Source organism: Sciurus vulgaris (assembly GCF_902686455.1).
Source record: "Sciurus vulgaris genome assembly, chromosome: 1".
In the NCBI taxonomy this organism is placed as follows: domain Eukaryota; kingdom Metazoa; phylum Chordata; class Mammalia; order Rodentia; family Sciuridae; genus Sciurus; species Sciurus vulgaris.
This window is the reverse complement of record NC_136461.1, coordinates 121510284-121532042: the sequence shown is the minus strand read 5'-3', so window position 1 is coordinate 121532042 and position 21759 is coordinate 121510284. Positions and strand designations below refer to the sequence as shown.

At 43.5% G+C, this 21759-nt stretch overlaps 2 protein-coding genes across 4 annotated transcripts in view; one reads left to right on the top strand and one right to left on the bottom strand.

Moving 5' to 3' along the window:
* Positions 1-875: 875 nt before the first annotated feature.
* NCSTN (nicastrin) lies at positions 876-18653 on the bottom strand. 2 transcript variants are annotated; one of them, XM_079133801.1, is made up of 17 exons: positions 18467-18604; positions 17104-17208; positions 12456-12579; positions 11984-12105; positions 11419-11564; positions 9966-10116; positions 9554-9663; positions 8988-9140; positions 8292-8396; positions 8066-8143; positions 6709-6881; positions 5246-5348; positions 5031-5126; positions 4636-4723; positions 4247-4401; positions 3758-3970; positions 876-1082 (listed from the first exon to the last, which is right to left on the bottom strand). In XM_079133801.1, the coding sequence occupies exons 1-17, from the start codon at positions 18549-18551 to the stop codon at positions 1008-1010; spliced, it is 2082 nt and encodes a 693-aa protein (XP_078989927.1). In that variant the 5' UTR covers positions 18552-18604; the 3' UTR covers positions 876-1007. The 2 variants fall into 2 exon arrangements, with proteins under 2 accessions (XP_078989927.1, XP_078989926.1); XM_079133800.1 differs by lacking the exon at positions 876-1082 and adding an exon at positions 2467-3273 and having other exon boundaries at positions 18467-18653.
* The window catches only part of COPA (COPI coat complex subunit alpha), a 46980-nt gene continuing 43866 nt past the window's right edge, over positions 18646-21759 (top strand). For both annotated transcript variants that reach the window (XM_079133779.1, XM_079133778.1), the window contains exon 1: positions 18646-18802. In XM_079133779.1, coding sequence (XP_078989905.1) covers positions 18763-18802 — 40 coding nt within the window. In that variant the 5' untranslated portion in view covers positions 18646-18762. The remainder of the gene's footprint in view (positions 18803-21759) is intronic.

Below are 21759 nucleotides of genomic sequence, written 5' to 3'. Positions count from 1 at the left end.
AACCAGACTGACAGAGCCAGTGTGGACCTCGGACAGCAGCCCCTTGCCTAAATCCACACTTTACAAATTCTCATCTATAGCCCGGAGAAGGGGAATGCCCCTCCCAAGGTCACACAGGATCCGTGGCAGACCAGAAAATCTAGTTCAGAGTACTTCCCACATGAGGCTCCTCCTTACTGGCCTTGTGCCCAAACCAAACCCGCCATCCTCCAAACTCAGGTGGAACCTGTTTAGGGCACTGATCTCGCATGGAGCATACATAGCCTCACCTGACTATTTATCTTGTGTCCTGTCCTTTCATGCAATCTAGACTCTAGGTCCAGCATCTCAAAGGGAAGGCACTGTATCTCTAATACCCTTTTATAAAGCTGGGGCAGAGTGCCTTACCCATAGCCATGCTCAATAAAATGCTTATTACTGCCGTGGCTGCCAGTACAGATATAAGACATTCTAATCCTAATTTGCTCATTTACTGTGTGACTCTGGGCAAGCCATATCAGTCCTCTGGGCTTGTTTCCCCCATCTATCAAATGATTTCAACTACACACACAATTTCCAAGGTCTTATTAAATTCCCTCAAAGAAACCAAGGTTTCTGCATAAGGTGGGATCATGGTACAGAAAACCAGCATTTAAATGAGAAAAAAATCAGTTGGGCATGGCGGTGTACACCTGTACTTCCAGTTCTTCAGGAGGCTGAAGCAGGATTGCAAGTTCAAGGCCAGCCCGGACAAACTTAGTGAGACTTTGTCTCAAAATGAAAAATAAAAAGGGATGAGATGTAGCTCTGTGGTAGTGTCCCTGGGTTCAATCCCCAGTACTGAGAAAAACAAACAAAACTCCTAGTATGTGCATTTGGAAGAAGTAACCCAAAACTGGAAAGAGAAAATAGTAGTTTTATTCAAATAGGTGAGGAAAAGCTGGAAGGAAAGCCTTCAGTATTAATATTGAGGAATGAGGTATCACATAGGCTGGGTCCTGGGGGTGGGAGGGCGGCTGGTCATTTATTCAAATTTCTGCATGGGTCAGCAGAAAGAGAAGTGGCAGAGTAAACTGGAAATGAGCAGGAGGAAAGCAAGCTCCCTGAAAAAGGAAAGAGGTTAGAAAATGAAACATTTCAGAAGGCACAGGGTGAACCAGGCCTGGATGGAAGAGGGAGAAGGAGCCTTAGAAATTGAGAAGTACGTGGACCCTAAGATGCTCCAGCCAGTCACACATAGTCTTTGTGGCACAAGAGACATCTGGTGAGGTGCCAGTATCATGGCCTCAGACAGAATGTGTTTGGGAGCCCCAGTAGGTCATCTGAGTGACTGTGCTCCTTCCATGGAGCCTGTGGGGAAGACTGTTAGGGGGACACAGAAAACAAGCTTATATTCAGGGTTCATCCTTAGGGACAGGAGACTGAATATCAAAGATTCTACATCTCATACCCTTCTTTCTTACCCACCCTGATCCCTCAATTCTGCCTAAACCTCTGCATCCCTGTTCAGTCCCCTTCCTGGTACCCAGCCATGTCCCCACTTCCCAAAGCTGCCAGCAGGATGAGGGAGTTTACTGCTCTGCCCACTGGGAGACCTGTTGGCCGAGGGAGGCATGGAGCTGGCCCAGATGATGGTGGCAGCTGTGCTCGGCTCCCGCCAGCACAACATACAGCCTCTCCAACTCCAACTAGGGAGTTAGGGTAGGGGAGCAGCAGGGTGTATTTCCTATCTCAGAACCCCAAACATGCCCCCCTGAAGGAACTTGGAAATAAACCTGGGGAAAAAAATCACCTCTTCTTAGTGGGATCTGAAAAGGTAAATAGCCCAATCAGGGGACTTAAGAGTAATGCTCAGGACATGTGCAAATGGTCGGTTTTCTATTGCTGTTGGTCTTCAGGCATGTGTCAGAAACAAACTCTTGGCCAGTGATAGGGAGAGAGGTTGGGCCATAGCTCCCTCCCCTGCTCGCTCCCTTTCCCCCTTGGCTGACTCGGTCACGAGCCATGAACACTTAGTAGTTCTGCTCTACTTCAGAATTTTGCCTCCATGAAGACTCAGAGCTGTGGTTGTCTTTCTGAAAGATCCCAAACAACTCTTGTTTTAGTCTACAAAAGAAAACTCAATTAGCAGTGCACAGTGGTGCACACATATAATCCCAGTAACCTGGGAGGCTGAGGTAGGAGGATCCCAATTTCAAGGTCAACCCCAGCAATTCAGCAAGACCCTATCTCAAAATAAAAAATCACAAGGGCTGGGGGTGTAGCTCAGTGGTAGGGCACCCCTGGGTTCAATCCGCAGTACCCAAAAAGTATCTATTACAAAGTGAGAAGAAACTAAGAAACTATGCTAACATTGTTCTTACAAGAGGGTGCTCCAGGGCCTTATTCCTTGGGTCTTTTGGAGACCATGGTAGTAGCATACACAATAACAACCTCATTGACTTCCAGTTCAGGAGGTCTGGGAAGAATAACAGCTGACAGTACATGTTGTATGGGATTATCTATTTTAATGAAACTCATTATTTATATATTTACAAAAAGAAAAGGAAAAAACAAAAATAGATGTTACAGCTTAATAAAAAGTACAGTTGGGCACTGTGGGCTGCAGGTGGGATGCCCACCTGGCAGCAAGCCCACCCTAACGTGCCATCTGAGGACCTAGAAAGGGCAGTGGGAAGGAGATAGCAGGCTCAGCCCAGAAAACCCCATTGTCCTCCTTGGGGTTCACTGTAGTTTGATCCTGATGTTCATCCTTTTATGTTCCCCTTGCTGGTCCAGAAGGTGGTTAGGTGCAGTGGTTGGGAGTGGGGGGTAGGGGCAAGAGTGGGAACCAGGGAGGTACAGGGCAGGATGGGAAGGGAAGAGACATCCTGAGGAAGGGTACATTAGAGCCAGTGACTCTGGAGTTAAATAGGAACAGGAAGCCTCTATTGTAATCCCAGAATCTTGCAGGGGTAGGGAAGGAGGAGGAAATGGGGAAGAGGGAGATGAGGGGAGGCCACTTGTTTATTTCTTCCTGTCTCTTCTGGACAGTTCTACTCCTTTATGTTAACCACAAATTGAGACAGGCCCAGCTCAGAGGTTCCAGTGACAAACTAGTGGTTTGTTCCCAGTGGGACAAATGATGTAGGAAGTGAAGTGCAGAGCTGGCAGGGGAAGCTGGAGTTCTCCTTAGTAAGACACAGCTCCTGGCTCTCGCGGAACAATGAAAAGGACATCAGCTTTGGCATTGACGCAGTAGGTGACGATGAGAGAGAAGAGAAGGATGCCGAACCCCACCATCAGTGTGATAAGCTGCGAGGTAAGGGAAGGAGAAATGGCTTATCAGGACTCAGTGCAATTTTGGATAATTGGGAAGACAGGATGGCTGAATTCTGGCACTGGAATCCAGGCACCAAGTATGGCAACATCTTCCCAAACTGCACTTAACTTTCCTTATTTGAAGAGAGAAGTATTTCTGTTCTTGCTTTCATCTTGCATTACTTAGATTTTAAGTATCTTGAAGGCAGGACCCATAGCTTTGGTTCTTTCCTGATGCTTATATTACTGATTTACTAATGACACAGGCTCAAATCTGGCTCATCCCAGCTGTGCCCGATGAGAGTGGGTGCTATGAAACAACTTATGGGATACACGGGGTTCTCTCAAACTAATGGTGAAGGAAGAGTAGCATTTGCTGCAGATCTGGGGCAAATGGGAAATGGAAAGGGGTACAGACAAGAGACAACAGAAAAAAGTAAAATAGATCTCTGCCACTTCCCTTCTGGTCCCATCTCACCTCAAGCTCTTTGCTGGCAATGAGGAATATCCGGGCATGGATATCTTTCCAGCGGCTCTCAGTCCATGTGGAATATTCAGTGGAGCTCCATTGACTCAGTTCAAAGGCAGGAGACAAAGCCCTGGCCAGTCGTGCCGTGGAACGCACACACCGCGGGAGCCGATCCGTCTCATTGGAATTCAAAGGGCCCTGAACCCATGAGTACTCATATAGCTGCAGAGGAAAATGGGCCACAACACAGGGCTAGGGTGATCCTTCTACTCCCTCCCCATCAGCGCCGCACTCCAACTCACTAACTGGCTGCAGTCTCTTTACCCTTTAAGTAGTTCAATTTTATCTAGGCTACTGCCTCTTCAACACTCAGGTTCATAGGGCTGCATCCCTCCACCTCTCCATCCCAATCCCCTAGGTCCATCTGGGTTTAGGAGACCCTCCAGTTTTCCCAAGGAAAAGAGTCCCGGGGTACTTCCGACACCCACCACCACTCACATCCTTGTTTTCATTTGGAACTTTACTTGGATCCTGGCACTGCTCTCGGGTGAGGTCGATCACCTTGCCAGTCAAATTTGCCAAGGCATACTGCACAACATAAGTGGCATTGGTGGGGCTGGAGACAGCGATGTAATGTTGAAGAGGCCCATCGCCTTGCAGGCCATAGGGAAGGGAGGATTTGATGGGTGGAAGAGGGGGTGAGAGTAGGCAGAAATAAGAAGAGCCCCAAATTGGCAGGAGCCAGAAAAGACATTTAAGAATAAAGGATTCAACAAACATCAGGAGAAAGAAATAGGGGTAAAGAAAAAGAGAAAAAAGAATAAAGATTAAACCAAAATGATGCCTTCTTTTTAATACCTTTCCCTCTTCCCACATCAGATGCTTACCCAAGTAGGCCCTAAGGTCCTGTCTGAGGATAGACTGGAACCATGAATTGTTGGCTCTAACCAGGAACCCATACAGCAGGCGAGTGACCTAAGATTAAAACAGCAAAAAGAGAAAAACAAAACAAAAAACAACCCTGTGACTTGGAACAAGCCCAGGGAAAGAATTAGTAGAGATCAGTCATGGGGCAGGAGCCAGACTGGGGTTGGGAGACAGTAGTAGGGACACAAGGTTGCAGATGAAGCCCACCCAAGAGTTTTCTGGGCTATCATCCTTCCCAGCACCAATAGGCATGCTGAATTCCCAAAATTAGAAGGTTAGGCAAGGAACATAAAGGATGGGTATAGCCTGCTATGTAAACACAGACAGAAAGAAGTAGGGGCCCATTTGCTCTCACCGTGTGGGGATCAGCCTGAATTGTGTTGCTGAAGTTGGATCCCCCTGCAAGTTCGTACAGGGCACGTGCCAGCACTGTGGCCACATTCGCCAGGGCCTGAAGTGGGTGAGGGGAGTGGCTGAACGGCTCACCTCTTCTACCCTCAAGTGTCAATATTCTAACCATATTTATTTGCTGTGTTCACCATGTTCCCACCCAACTTGGGTCAGTACTACCTTGGCAGTTTCTGTCACAAAGTTCAAGTCTTCTTCAGGGCTCTGCCACTCAGGATAACTCATGTTGATGTTCTCAGCAGTGTCATAAATGCTCTGGTAATATCTGTCAGAAAAGCCAGCACAAGTCTTGGCTCTATCAACCAGCACCTTGCTCCTTTCCTATTCAAATGCCCCTAGGCTTCAACTTGGTGTCTTATGTTTCATTATTGAGGAAGAGAGAAAATTAGGATTCAGTCAAAAATAGTGTGAAGAATGGGGAGGTAGGAGTAAAGGTAAGAGTGGTAGAATACAAAGACAAGGTTAAAAAAAAAAAAAACAAAAACCTGAGATCTTTAATCACAGGAGGCTCATCTAATATCATTTGGGTTGGAGACACAGGAGGTTGGCTAAAAAGGTGTCCAGAGATTTCTGCCACACACCATCAGAGCAATTGTGTGACTGTTTCCATAAACATTTCTATTGATGGTGGCTGGAGTGGAGGGTGGATTAGCAGGTACTAGGATCAGGAATGGCCCAGATATATATAAACACACTGATATATATAATCACTGATACATATAACATGGCAAAATAATCACCATGGTGGTCCCTGGGAAACTCTAAGGAATTAGATTTTAAAAGGGAGGCCAGGAGAAGAGAGCTCTCAGCCTTTACCACTAATAAATCCCTGCGCCAGGCAAGCCAGACACATAATCGAGTTCAAAATGTGTTCAAATGATGAATCCAACCTCACTCCAAATTGATGCCAAGGAAAGATAATGAAGAAGATAGCTGACAATAGAACTGTTACTCTCCTGAATGAATGTTAAGAAGGGCTTATTTCGATAGCTTGGAGAACCAGAGCTTAAGCATTTTTACTTTCTCTGTGACCTGAGAAAGGCTGGTGAGGTAGCAATCCAGTCTATATGAGAGTTTCCTGTTATCCCTGGCCTCAAGTTAGGGACAGTTTGAGGATACCCAGAACCAAGAAATAGGAAACTAATAGCACCTCACTCTTATCTCTGGAATCCTCAGCACAACAATCATGTGCAACTACCATACGGCATGAACATGTTCTATTTCACAGAATATGAGTACTATTTGTGGTACCCTTGGGCGGCCTGACACAGGGACACCACTCTACTCCAGCTAAGGAACACTCCCATCCTTTCCATGCTCGTTTGAGATGATGCCCTCTGCTGGTCACCCTGGGGAACTCAGGCCCCAGAAGAACCTGGAGAAGGAACCATAACAGACGATGACTCTCAGAAAAGGGTTAAGGTGGAGGATGTTTATCTAAGACCCACCTCAAGTCAATGAGGATGCTAGGTCTGATGTAAACAAGACGCTGAGCAAAGAACACAAACTGCCTGGAGGTTTTGGAGAGGATGTTGTGTGGGAGAGAGGAGATGGTGCCCTTTCTTCCAGACTGCAAAAAGATTCCAGTTCAGAAGGAATAAGGTGTGAGGTCAGGTAACCCTTACTGGTTATGGAAGAAATGAGAGTGGTCAGCCAGAACAACACCAGAGATATTTCGAGCTCGAAGAAATCGCTGCAAAGAAGAGGGTGGTAGCGCTTGGGACTGATTCAGCCTCCTCAGGATGATATCAGGGACGCCAGTACCACTCTTCTCCAGTATGGTCAGGAGGTCCTCCACCTGAGGGACAAGGGGGACTGACTGAGGGGATACAGGGATGGGAAGTGGGAGGACTGCTTGTGTGGGGAGCTGCTCTATGCTCTCCTAAATCTGTGGTCCTTAACCTTTTGGAACTAAGGCTCTCTGAATTTCATATGGTTCTCATCTTTTTTTTTTTTTTTTTTTTTTTTTTAGCAGTATTGGGGATAGAACACAGAGGCATTCTACCTCTGACCTACATTCCAGTCCTCCCTCTCTCCCTTCCTCCCTCCCCACTCCCTCTCTACTCCCTCCTTCTCTACCTTCCTTTCCCCTTCCTCTCTACCTCCCTCCCTTCCTCCCTTTCTCTCTTTTTTTTTTGAGACAGGGTCTAAGTTGCTCAGGCTGGCCTTGGAACTTGTGATCATCCTGCTCAGCCTCCCAAGTCACTGGGATTACAGGTGTGTGCCACCATGCCCAGCTCCACCGATATTTTTTACACTTAGGAAACTAGGGCAGAAAGAAGGTTCCTATATTTTCCCACATTTATAGGTAAACCCTATTCTCCTCAGGACTCTGCCTTATCCTCAGTAAATATTTCACTTATTATTTGTTGTGCAGAATTGGAGGGGGCAAATCATAAAAAAACCTCCAAGTGCCACAGGAGGCAGAGAAGGAACGATATATATGCTGAAGTAGCAGGAACAGGATTGCATGGTACAAAGCAAGTTTAAAGCTGGACCTGCTACAGAGGAAGGGTCTGGAACAAGTAGTGAGAAAAATGGAGGACAATCTGGGCAGGAATTTTCAGAGGCAGGGTGGCCTCTGGACACTTGAATACACAAGGTAGCAAGGATAAAAGGGAGCTAGTGTTTCATTTGTCCTAGGTGGGCAGTGGTAGTATGCTAGGTACCAAATGATCAGAGAACTACTAATTCCAGGAAACCAATCAGATGTCACTGAGCCTGCAATTTTTCCTAACAAGAAATAAGAACTGTGTTGTTCATCCTTTAGACAACACCCAGGCTAACTTTTTTTTTTTTTTTTGCAGTGCTGGGGGTTGAACCCAGGGCCTTGTGCATGCAAGGCAAGCACTCTACCAACTGAGCTATATCCCCAGCCCTCCAGGCTAACTCTTTTTTGTAATCTAACTCACAGGCCCCAGGGTTAGTGGAGACAGGACAGAGGTTGGAATATGGGGTTCATATTCTGAGCTGTTGGGTTACCTGGTTCCGCACAGACTCATTTTTCTGAGACATGGGATCTGTATGCATCCAGAGCTCTGCAGAAGTTCTTAATGCCACCTGGAAGAAGGATGAAGAAGCAACATTTACAATCAGTCTCCAGTTCTAGCCCATGCCTGAGGAAAAGGAGTCAGAGAAAGAGGAGGGTGGTATCTTTAGCAAGAAAGACAACAGAGGAAGGACAGGGGTGAAAGAATGAGATGCACACCTGTCCCAGCTCCACAAATGAGTCAATGTTCTCTAATTGCACAGGAAACTTGCCCTTCTCCATATCGTAGACCATTCTTGAGCTACCGATATAGTCAAACGTTTCCTGAGGGTTGGAGATGGGTAGGAAAGGGAACAAAAATTTTAAAGGGTTAGGGCAGCCTCAAGGAAAGCTGGAACATCAAAGTTATAGGAAGGATGGCTCCTCTATCTTCCAGCTATGACTGTCTCTCACATGTGTGTATCAGAGGACTTCTCAAGTCTAGAAAAAGTGGGGAAAGTAGTCTTTCCAAAGGTCTTTTTTTAGAAAAAACAAAACAACAAAAAAACATTAGCTGTTAGGAGTCCTTCTCTACTTCTACTAACAGCCTCATCTGCCATCCTCTTATGCCAGGGTCAGGCTGTGGTGCCAGTAGGGACCAGCAGGATGTCACAAAGGGACAATAAAAGTAAAAGGAAGTCTCAAATAGATCTTATCAATGGGGAATGGAAGGGGTTGGTAACACATCAAATTTAGGGCATAGAGGCTTCCTAAAATAGAGAACTTCAAAGGGGAGATACAAAGAAACATCTAAAAGCTCTGTACTGATTAACAAAAGAGTCAAATGCTGAGGCTTTTCTCCCCAAATAATAGCCACTCCCACCTTTGCCATCCACCTCCTTCCCTGTCGTGCAATCCCAGGAAAAAAGTCCTTACCCCTTGAAAGAAGACAAACATGACATTGTGCGGCAAGGTGGACACATCAGGTGCCTTTTGCAAAGCTTCAGCTGCAGCCAGCTGGGTGACGAAGGAGGCAACAGCACTTTCAGCTCCTGGAGCCACATTCCAGAAAAAGGAACGGCTGTCCAGCTGAGTTCAGAGGCAAGAAACAGGGGAGGCACACTTTTAAACTGGAAATTAGGATCAGGCCCCAAATCCCCACTCCTGCCCAACCAAGAGAATATGCATGTGTTGTGGCAATGGATAGAACCCAGCAGTCCCTCGACCCCTCTCCAATGTAGTAACTCAGAAATTGGATAATGCCTAATAAAGGATTGTAGACTGAACCTGGGGTAGCTCTACCACTGAGTTATATCCTCAGCCCTTTTTGTTATTTATTTTGAGACAGGACCTTGCTAAGTTGCCAAGGCTGGCCTCGAATTTGTGATTCTTCTGCCTTAGGCTCCCATGTTGCTGGAAATACAGGTTTGTGTTGCTACATTTGACCCTGCCAGCTTTTTCTCTGCCAGCCTTGCCCATGCTGATTAGGGGCCAACACTTACCCGGGTGGCAGCAACCACAACCCTGTCATCAGGATCTAATGCCCCAGATGTGTTTATAGGCCTAAGCATGCTCCAGACGTTGTAGTCAGACAGGGGGTCACAGACGATTTCTGAGCAGGACACAAACAACAAGAGATCAATAGGACTAAGGGAGAGAGCAGCTATAAAGACCTGCAAGACCTCTCTGACTACAGCCCTGTGAACTCTGTAGGTTATTTTCTTTGCCTCCAACTGTTCCAGGTTAATTTCTTTGCTGTCATCTACTTCAGGTACAAACTACTAAAATGTTCAAAATTGTTGCTACTTCTTCCACACAGTGCTTGCTGCCTGTGCCATGGTCTTGCCAACATTGCCTGAACAGGCCCTTTTGCCCCCACCACAGTACACCCAACATGACTTGGACAGGTTCTACCTGGGTTGATACTGAAGGTGCTCTGGATGAAGCTGCGCCGCATGCAGGTGGCAGTGCTGATGACAGCGTGCATGTGTGAGAAGAGCTGCATAGCACACAGTGGGAAGGTCGGTGCTGAGCCATTCTGACTCAGGTTGTGATCTTGATAGCACTGGAAGGAGAGATGGACTCAACTCAGCAGCTGTGGAGCCCCTCCCTAACTTCCCAGAAAGAGGAAGGCCTGGCTTCATCCTTAAGCCCCTCTCTTTTGGGAGACATCTGCCCCTGAACTACAGGTGTCCTGGTACAACCATAGGATCTATAGGTTGAAGAAGAAAAACTCCTCAATAGATGCAAAGAGACACAGATTCAATGACCTCAATGAAGGAGATAAACTTATCCAATCCTAAATGGCCTGGTTCAATCTGGAGCTGCAGCCACTATTCTTTGTGTGGTGTGTGGTGTGTGTGGTGTGTGGTGTGTGTGTGTGCAGGGGGGTACTGAGGTGTGAACTCAGGGGCACTTTACCATGGAGCTATATCCCCAGCTCTTTTTATTCTGAGACAGGATCTCACTACGTTGCTGAGAGTCTTGCTAAATTGCAGAGGCTGGTCTTGAATTTGTGATCCTCCTGCCTCAGCCTCCTGAGTAGCTGGGATTGTAGGCATACACTATTGTCCCTGGCTATTCAGCTAGTTTTTTTTTTTTGGTACCAGGGATTTAACCTATGGGGTTTACCAATGAGCCACATTCCTAGCCCTTTTTTATATTTTACTTAGAGATAGGGTTTTGCTAAGTTGCTCATGGCCTCACTTAATTGCTGAGACTGGGCTTTAAACTCATGATCCTCCTGCCTCAGCCTCCTCAGCCGCTGGGATTACAGGTATGCACCACTGCACCCAGTGAAGACATTATTGAACTGATTGAACTGAGTCTTTTAATTTATACATTGCCCCTTTGATCTGGTTCTCTCTCTCTCTCTCTCTGTCTGTCTCCCTCTCTCTCCCCTCTCTCTGTTTCTTTTTTCTTTTTTTGGTAGCACGGGTTGAACACAGGGGCATTTAACCATTTAGTCACATCCCCAGCCCTTTTTAAATTTTTTTATTTTGATACAGGATTTTGCTAAGTTGTTTAGGGCCTTACTAAGTTGCTGACACTGGCTTTGAACTTATAGTCCTTCTGCCTCAGTCTCCCAAGTTATTGGGATTACAGTTGTGAATCCAGCTTATCTGGTTCTTAACTAGGGCCTTGTTTCATATTATCCTTTCAAATATTCCTTATCTTTTCTTCTAGTCTAAAAGTTGTTAATGCTGTGATATCAGACAGGAGAGAAATGGATAAACTTCTTGGTTCTTTTTTGCAGCAACTATTTTTCAAGGTGTGTACCAATAAAATGAACCTCCACCTAAAAAGAAGAGCCTAAAAAATAATCCTCTTTCTCATTAGAATTGCTAGGAGCTGCTAGAGTCATTACCTGCTTGATGACCTTAGTTTCGTTTTCATCTTCAAGAAGAAAGATAGGGAAGCTGAAGTCTTCATACGCCAAGCCATTGCCCAGATTGTTCCACAGAACTTCTTTGCAATGAGCAAACTCTGACCCATAGGAGTTGGAGTAAATACCTGAAGGGAGGAAGCAGGGTGGGGTGAAATAGGGTTTAGAATCAGGTTAGGGAGGAGGGTTAGGACATTGGAGTGGAGATTAAAAGTTCAAAAAGAGACAATAACTCAAGGAAACAACAATGAATCTGTCATTGCCCACACTAAAATAGACACACTGGTATCAGGGAACTTTAGGCTGGTAGATGAGGGATCTAAGCATGTGACAAGAGAGGATGATAGAAGGTAAGTGGAAGTAGGGGAAGGAGGAGAGGGAAGGGACAAGTGGCAAAGACAAAGAAACACTATCTTCTTTTTGGGAGTCAGATGCTCATGATGCATGTAGATGGAGACCAGAAACCCCCTCCCAGCACTGCCACAGAGACTTGAGACTGAAGCAACAATGAACCTTGGGTGACAGAAGGCTCTCCTGAGGCTCTTACCAAACCCATCATTTGGGCACTGCACACTAGGAGAGAAGTCCGGGGTGGGACGGGGCTTGGCCAAGGTCACTGCAAGACCAGCAATTCGGCTGGTTCTCCCCTTCAGCTTCTCCATTACATCCCTCAAATAGAGAAGAAATGCCATGAAAGGAAACGGGAAGGTAGCAGACATTCCAATACCCTTTTCCCAGGATGGAATGGAATGGAGAATAAAGGAATTCAAATCCAAACCACTTCTTCCCTTTTTGGCCTTGAATCTCTCAATCTAGACTATGGTCCAATATGCATTTGGGGACTAATCTCACCTACCTTGGGCACTTCTTCCTCTCTGAAATCCTTTCCCACTAGAGCTCTACTTTTAAGGGCACCAAGGTGATTCCCTTTGGTAGGGCAGCCTCACAAATACAAGGGCTATTTACTGAATCTTTCTTTCTCTTGATCTATTTTTCCAGTAGTCATATCCAGTTCTTACCTGGTAAAGAGTTTGCCCTCTAGCAGAACCATGTAAGGGGGGTTAGGGCCATCTGTCAACACCCACTGCAGGTCCTCTTCTTTCTCCACTACGTGGATAACCCCTGTGTCTCCACTAATTGAAGCTGCCAGGAGAGAATAGATCAAACTAAAACTCACACAGTTGATAATTCTGACTTTACCTTACTGATTTTGCAGATCTGTTATCCCTAAAGATGTTACAACGTGTTTGAGTGAATACAGCCACCTCTGGATTTCAACTGAAGAACTGAATTGCTCCAGTTCATCTGAAGAAAGTAATGGAGGACAAAAGAGCTCAAAAGGAGTCACTAGGAGTCTTACTCATTAAACAACAGAAAGACTCTGATCATTTTTTGCCCAATTCCAACAACCTCATTTAGCCACATACATAAGATTCTAGAAAAGTAGATATTCAAGTTTTTAAACATGTCTCCAGGAAATGTTAGATTTTAGATCTGTAGCTTAGACTTCTGGTTTGGAAGGGATTTTTTTTTTTTTTTTTTTTTTTTTAAACTGGGAACTGATCCCAGGGTGCTTTACCATTGAGCTACATCCTTAGTCCTATTTTTATTTTTAGACAGGGTCTCACAATTGCTGAGGGGCTTGCTAAATTGCTGAGGCTGGCCTTGAACTTGCGATTCTCCTGCCTCAGCCTCCAAATTGCTGATATTACAGATAGGAACCACCGTGACTGTTTTTTTTTTTTTTTTCCCCCTAGTGGTGCTTGGGATCAAATGCAGGGCCTCATGCATGCTAGGCAAGCATTCTATCACTGAGCTACAACCCAGTCTGGATCTCTAGCTTTGAACCTTCCTTTGATAAAATGTGTAGATTCAATTGGCTTCAGAGGCCTTTCTGGATCACCATTTCCTCGCACTATTTTCAGATGATTTTCACTTGCTCCTGGCCAGTTTTAGGTGAGGTTTTTGTTTTTGTTTCTGTTTTTTGGTACCGGGGATTGGATCCAGGGGCGCTTGAACCTACTGAGCCATATCCCCAGTCTTTTTCATTTTTTATTTTGAGATAGGGTCTCACTAAGTTGCTAAGGGCATCACTAAGTTGCTGAGGCTGGCTTTGAACTTTCAATCCTCTGGGCCTCAGCCTCCCAAGCTGCTGGGATTATATTAGATGAGGTTAATCAAGAATAGAACTTCCCAATTAATAGGTCTTGAATGGATAAGCAATGTGCTGATATTGAGCTGGGCATGGTGCCATGCATCTGTAATGCCAGCAGATCGGGAGGCTGAGGTAGGAGGATCATAAGTTCAAAGGCAGCCTCAGCAACTTAGTGAGGCCCTAAGCAACTCATGGAGACCCTGTCTCTAAATAAAATAGAAAAAGGGCTGGGGGATGTGGCTCTGTGGTTAAACATCCCTGGGTTCAATCCCTGGTACAAAAATAAATAAATAAATAAACAAATAAATGTTGATTGCCTTCCTTCCTGGGCATCCAGGGTATCCGTAGTTGGTCACCAGCAGCCAGAAGATATCTCATTGTTTACTCCAGGATGTTCTACATAAAAAGCCATTTGTATATATGCTAAGATGCCATACCAATAACATTTCTATGCATCTCATGATGTGACAAATATTGGGAAGCATTGCTCTAGAGGAATGATGATCCATAGTCCAGAATGCCTGAAATTCTTCATCATTCAAGGCATTTGATAATATCCTTCAAGTCTCTAGGGATACACGTAGAAACATCCTAGGGTCTCCCTGCCAGTCTTTTCCCCACTGAAGATTGGATGTGTTAGTTATAAATTATTTGCAGTAGTTCTTAGCCCTGACTATGTAATAGAACCATTTTGGAAGTTTTTTTTTTTTTTTTGCGCAGTTGCTGACGACTGATCCCAGGATTTCATGCATGCTAAGTAAGCACAGTCTACCAATGAACAATATAACACAATTCCTGGAGTTTTAAAAAATATAGATGCTTATCTCAGATCTTCTAAATTAATATTGCTGAAGGTAAGGCCCAGATACATGTGTTTTCAAAACACACCACATGTAGTTCTTTATTATTCACAGCTAAGCATGAGAACTATGCTTCTAGACCAAGGTACAAAAATACTATAACCTGGTAGAAGACAAAAACCATAAGCATTTCCCAACTGCTAGCCAAACAGGATTTTTCTCCCATGAGATATGACAAAATCTAAACATGAAGGCAGAGTCCCCATAATTCAACTATGGCTTATATATAATAAATACTTATCAAGTTCATGTCAATGGTGATAATAGTAAAATATGGAGGAATACCAGAGTTTGGAACAACTTCAGTTAGTATCCAGATACCAATGGAAGTTCTAAGAAAACAAAAACTAAAAACAAAACAAACAAAAACAGTTCTTGCCATAGCACTTAGAACATGGTAGAAGGAAAAGCTGGTATAAATTTAAAAACACGTAACTTCAGATCCACAGAGGACAGAAAGGAGACAAACAATCATACTGGACTAAAGAAACCTAGATTCTAATCTGGGCTCCAACTGTGTAGTCTTAAGTAACTTGCTGACTCTCTGGACCTTTACAAGGAACAACTTTTCTACCCCTACTCACACAATGGGGATAAAGGAAGGGAGGGAAGGAGAAGAAACTTACACTTAAGCTTCCTTTGAGTGCTCTAAGGATCCAATAGAAGCAGGTCATAATAATCAGAAAATCAAATCTGGATCTCACTTTTTCTCCTTAGTTTAATTATGCTAGCGAATCTAATTAAAGAGGGGATAGCTTGCTAAGAACATACAGACACTATGAAATACGACTTAGAAATAACTAGGTTGAAAAGGAAATAAGATCTTAATGAGGAAGTGGCCAGAGTCCAACTCCTCCTTTTGTTTCTCTGTGTTGGCCCTTAGCTTTATCTCTAGAAGTTGCTGCTATGCTTCCCACAGAGCTGCTTAAAGAACATGCAGAATGACTCACTTCTGAAGGGGATTTCTGAGTCCAGTTCCAGGATGATGAAGTCCTGGGCCTTGGCACTTACAGTGGAGGTTTTAGCAAGTTCAGCAGTCTGATCTCAGCCCATTATGGACCTAGCTGTCTTTCATCCACAAACCCAGTTTAGAAACTAAATCCAACAAAAACTTTATTTGGGACTGTTTGGAACCAAGCAAGCCATTCCCAGAATTTCCTGTAGTAGGGACACGGTGCAATTAACTGTTAAGTTTAGCTCAGGGAAGGACAGATAGAAAAGTACTAACTGCCTCCCTGAACAAGTTCCTTACTTCCTAGTAACTCAGTTTCCTTTTACCAAATTGGAAGGTTTCAGGCAATCACACAGCTCTGTTGAGACCATGCTGTTTATTTAGCAACAATAAAAAACATCTACAAGACACTTTGACTTTCAGCTTTGTGCAAGACTATTCCAACCATTATTACGGAGGTAAATTGAAAGTCAGAGGTGAGCAATTTGATTTTGAAGAAACAAAGATCAGACCATAAGCTTCCTGCCAACCTGCAAAACTATATTTTCTAAAATTTTTTTTAGTTGTAGATGGACACAATACCCTTATTTTATTTATTTATTTATATGTGGTGCTGAGGATCAAACCCAGTGCCTTATAGATGCTAGGCAATTGCACCACCACTGAAAGACAACCCCAGCCCCTGCAAAATTATATTCTAACAGAATTACTGAAAGACCAAAATCTGAAGATAGTGGCTTAAGCAGCAATAAAAGGATTCAGCTTTCAGATCACAACTTTGTCCCATTGTGATTTTTATAGCTTCTAGAACCATGGTGTCATAGTTTGGAACACATTTATAAAACAGAAAGATAAATCTGAATGCTAGGGCTGGGAATGGAGCTCAGTGGTAGAACACTTGCCTAGCATATATGAGGTCCTGGGTTTGATCCCAGAAATGGCAACAACAAAAAATTCAAATGCTTCACTAATTCCACTTAACAACTATTGGGCATTTTCAGTGCTTTCTCTTCAGCGAGTTCACTGTCTTTCAGCTCCAAAATGGTTCCAAAATGATCAGAGTACATATGATGAATGAATCCCCTAATTTTTCTCCTTAGAAAGCAGTACAGTGTAGCACGTGTGGTGGCACATGCCTATAACCCCAGTGACTCGGGATGCTGAGGCAGGAGGATTGTAAATTTGAGGCAACTTAGCAAGACCCGGTCTAAAATAAAAAATAAAAAGGGTTGGGGATATAGCCCACAGTAAAGTGCCCATGGGTTCAATCCCTAACCCAAAAAAGAAAAAGAAAACAATATGGTTGGATGATTAAGTTGGATGGCTAAACCAGAGTCCTGGTTTAGAACCTGGACCACCATGGTTCAAATTTTAGCATCACTGCTTATTATCAGTATGGTATTGGGAAAGTTACTCAATTTTTCTAAATCTCAGTTATATCATTTGTAAAATGGCAATAACAGGGGATGTGGAGGTTAAATGAGATGCAAGTGTAAAAAGGTTGGCAAGTAACATTTACTAATTTTAGCTCTTATTAACCATCTTGTCTGGTTTGACAGATGGCTCTCTATGACCTCCTATCACATAATCAAATGCGAGTATCAAGACACCTAACTAAGCAGGACAGGAATCTTTCTTGGTATCCAGGGCACAAACTGAAATATCAGTGATCACAAACATAAATCCCAATCTCAACTCACACTGGCAGCCAATCTGATGAGTGGCATTGAGCAGACGGACACAGGGAGCTGTTTTATTTAAGGGGATGTAGATCTTCCTCTCCACTGAATTTCCCCTGCACAAACCTAATCAAAAGATAAACATTTTTTAAAAAGTGTCAGAAGAAATCAAGAGACACTAGAACTAATCTCTATCATGTCATTAGCTTGATTTGTGACTTGGATAAATCATTTAATATCATACTTTTAAAAATGGGACTAATGCCAATTCTTTTCAATTCTTAGGCACATTATTGGAACAGATAAATGTTCTACAAAGTACCCACTATGTACCTTAGAATGTTATTACAAACTCCACAAAGAAAAATTAACAGTGAAGCCTAAAGAGAGAAAACGTAATCTGTCAAAGGAAAGATGTTTGACGTTAGATGTGCCAGCTTCTGGTTTCATGGGCGACCACATTACTGCTTTTCTAGCCTGTATTTATATTACTAACTAGTGAATAAAAGAGTGCTGGTCTAAGAATACAAATTATGAACAACAAGCAAAAACACCGTTCTGAGATTTTTTTTCCAGGAATCTAAACAAAACTGGGAGAAACCTTATGCTTCACACCTGTTCAGTTAATCTAACACCAGTAGGTCATTTGTGTGTTCCTACAGTATGGGACAGCTACAGTTTCTCCTTTGGGAATCTTTAAAATCTACATGAATTTTCACGAAGGCACAGTCATGATTTTACACAGGCAGGTCTGCATTTTTGGAGCAATCGTGTAGAAAGTCATATTCCTGAAAATAAATGCATGTAAGCTAACACTTATGCAAATTATAAAACATGAATTTCCTTAAATCATTACCTCACGGTCTTAAGAGTATCCATTACCTGCCTTAGTCTTTCTTTACAGATGAAAGAAACTAAGGTAAGACACAGGGACGCGAGTTTATGGTGGAACCAACAGAAGAAGAAATGAGGGCTCTGCCTTTTAAATGCCCGACAGTTCCTAAGAACAAGGCTCGTTTGGTCTCACAAAGTCTAAAGGCTGGGAAGGAAACTGAACTTTCACACCTGTCTCTTTTAACTGTGCGTAGGGTGGCCGGGGCTGTGGAGGAAACAAGGCATCTGGACAAAATGGGAGGGAAGTAGGCTAAAAACCCAGGAAGAGGCCGGGAAAAGGGAATGAAGCGACGCGACGTGCCGCGAGGGACAGGGATGAAGGTCCCAGCAAAGGAGGAACTTCTGTTGCGGGAACGAAAGAGATAGAGGATTTACAGAGAGGGGGGACAGAGGGGCAGCAGGGACCAAAAGGGAAACGCCGGCGCTTGTGGTTGGGCGGATCTGGAGAGTCCCCCTTACAAAGCCGAGTTCACGGGCGGGGATGCCTCACCTGTTAGTAGGACGGAGAAAGACAGAAGGCGAAAAAGAGCCAGACTTCCCAGGTCAGCCCCAGAGTGGCCCCCAGCCGTGGCCATCTTGCTTCTCAGCTGAGCGGAAGCTTGGATGTTCCTTCAGTAGAGTAGTGGCCTCTCTAGGCAGCCACTGGCACCGTCTCTGTGGTCCGGAGTTCTAGAGGAAGGAAGTTCGTGTCCTGTGGAGTTTCCGGGAGCTGACGTGGAGCCATCCGAAGAGCAGCAGTGAGTGGAGGATCCCAGTAATCCGACGTAGAGGCCGGAGGCCTGAAAGATGCTGACCAAATTCGAGACCAAGAGCGCGCGGGTCAAAGGTAGTAGAGAAGTAAAGGGGGGAAAAAGGCGGGATGTTGGGGGCGGCGCCGCCACCGGGAAAACAGAAAATGGGTGGACTTACTGGCCGAATTAGTCCCACCGGATGAAATTAGGGGAGGACAGGAGGGGAGTTTGGTCCTGACGGGCGGCTTTGCAGTCTTCTCTCGTTTGTGTGTTCCGGGGCTCTGATTTACCTATGAAGTGGTTCTCTCACCGCAGCGGATTCCTTAGACCCGCTCCCTATTCTTTCACCTCCCATTTCCTTCCCTGGAGGCTGTGCTCCCTGCTTGTTCTGCTCCCTAGGCTCTGTGACCCGATGGCCCTTTGATGACCGAATTATACGGAGAGGCCCAGGGGATTGAGTCTTGACCTTTGTTACAGTAGCTTTTTCGAAGATGAGTACTGGTTACTTCACGTAGGAGGCTTGTCTGCGCCATCTCAACTGATCTAGTGTTTCCTTTGGACATTATTGCCTAGTTGGAAATAGGGCATTAAGGCCTGTAAGCCCCAGTGAAGTCTAAGATTAATAGTATTACTAGATAAAATACATGATATCCATTTATATTGGAATTTCAGATAAATAGCCAAAAATTTTTTTGGAGGGCAAATGATTGAGATCACAGTAGTGTCTTAGATTGTAAAAATGAGAAAAACAGAAAGTAAGGTCTAATAAGAAGTGGAAAAGTATATCTGGAATATTTAGGAAGATGCAGCACTGCAAAGTGGTTAGGAACTTGTTCTTTGGAGTCAGGTGGGCTTGCTGTGGAATACTGAAACATCCACTAACAAGCCATATGACCTAAGATCACTTATGTAACATCTCTAAATCCCTTCTTTTCTCATCTTTAAAACAAGGGCAATTAATATTCTATTCTAGAGAAAACTAAAATGAGAAGAATATGGAAAATGTTTATTACAGTGCCTGGCTGACTCAGTAACTGAAAAAAGATCATTAATATGAGAATATATTTTGACCAGTTTCTAAGAACCTTGATCTGGAAAGGTACCATTAAAAATTTCTAGGCTGGGCACAGACATCTTGGGAGACTGAGAAGAAGAATCACGAGTTTGAGGCCAGCCTCAGCAACTTAGCGAGACCCTGTCTCAAAAAAAGGGCTGTGGATGGAATTCAATGTTAAAGTGTCTCTGGATTCAATCCCAAGTATTAAAATAAACAAGCAAAATTTTTTTAAAAGTAATTTCTGAGAACAGCTGAGGCAGGAGGATCACAAGTTTGAGACCAGCCTGGGAAACTTGGTGAAACCCTTTCTCAAAATAAATAATAATAATAAAGAGCTACAAACATCTCAATGGTAGAGCAGCCTCAGGTTTAATCCCCACAACTGCCACCTATCCCTCCAAAATGAGAGAATTCTGGGGCCTGAATAGTTGAAATGGACCTTTATTATCTTTGTGAACTCTCTTCTAATTTCTTCTTAGGCAGTACAAATGAAAAAAGAAAAAAGATGTCAAAGAATTTGAGCGTACTTACCCATTTAGACTGTTACCATATATCATGAAGACAAAATAATGAACAACCTATTCTAAAAATAGAAGATTTTGAAAAAATGCAAATGTTTCATAATTAATGAAAATAGCTTGACCTCATTTAGTAATTGAAGAAATACAAAACAAACAAAGAGATAACATTTAGGGAGATAACATTTAGATTTGTAAAACAGCAAATAATTGATAACATCTTGTGTTAGCCAACATGTGCAAAATAAGTGCCTTTGTATTCTTAATGAGATTGTATACCAATAGTGTTTTTATAATTAAACAGTATCTATCAAAATGTTAGATGTACATTCTCTATTCCTAAGCTATACCAGTTTCAGGTCTTCATCCTAAAGTAGTAATAATGCAAATAGCCTGGATTATGTGTAGAAGTATTTTTAATAGGCCTTTCTGATAGCCAAAAATTGGGGGGAATTTTTTTTTTTTTTTTGTAGTACAGGGAGATTGAATTAAGGACCTTACACATGCTAGACAAGCACTCTACCACTGAACTACATTCCCACCCCTTTTTATTTTTATTTTGAGACAGCATCTTGCAAAGTTGCCAGAGCTGACCTCATATTTGTGATCTTCCTGCCTCAGCCTTTTAATAGTGGGGTGGGAGGAGGGCAGGTATTTTAAATACCTTCTCAAAATAATTTAAAAGTTTGGCTTATATGTACTTAAATGTAATAGATCTATATCATATATTTAAGTGAGAAGAAGCTTGCAGAACACCATTATAATATGATCCCTATTTTCTTTCTTTTTTTTTTTTAGGAGGGAGGTGTACTGGGAATTGAACTTGGGCATTCAACCACTGAGCCACATCCCCAGCCCTATTTTGTATTTTATTTAGACAGGGTCTCACTGAGTTGCTTAGTGCCTCACCATCGCTGAGGCTGGTTTTGAACTTGTGATCCTCCTGTTTCAGCCTCCCAAGCTGCTGGAATTACAGGCATGTGCTCCTGCACTCACCAATATGATCCCATTTTCATAAAATAATAAAGCCTTTGTACATAACTACATTAAACATCTAAAAGGATGTACTCTAAATTGTTAATACTTGTGACATCTGAGGACTTCCATTTATAGTCATGATAGACTAACAAAGACCAGATAAACCTTCATATTTTAAATACTACACAATTGAGCAATCTATATGAAGCAAAGGTTTTTAGAATCTGTACAACAGGCAATGCAAGAAAGTGATTCTTAAGAGATGGGAAGTAAGTACAGTGAATTCTACGATTGTTTCAATTTATGCCTAGTTTCTAGGCTGCAGAGAAAGGAGGAGGGAGAACACTGTGAAACTCTCTGAGGAGACAGTTTAGAATATGAGGAAGCAAATATTGCTAAAATTTGCTGGGCATGATATTAAGAGGAAGCCACACAGAGAGAACACTGGAGATCTGCAAGTGGTTCCTTTAGGCCTTTTTCTGAGTACTGATCTGTGCTT

Bases quoted from the DNA above. Each gene is read 5' to 3' on its own strand.
- NCSTN (XM_079133800.1), bottom strand. From the start codon at position 18,551: ATGGCCACGGCTGGGGGCCACTCTGGGGCTGACCTGGGAAGTCTGGCT. The intron at 9,141-9,553 runs GTAAGTGTTGGC...CTCTGAACTCAG, and splicing joins TTGTGGTTGCTGCCACCCGG to CTGGACAGCCGTTCCTTTTT. The intron at 3,274-3,757 runs GTGAGATGGGAC...CTTACCTCGCAG, and splicing joins TTGCCAGCAAAGAGCTTGAG to CTTATCACACTGATGGTGGG.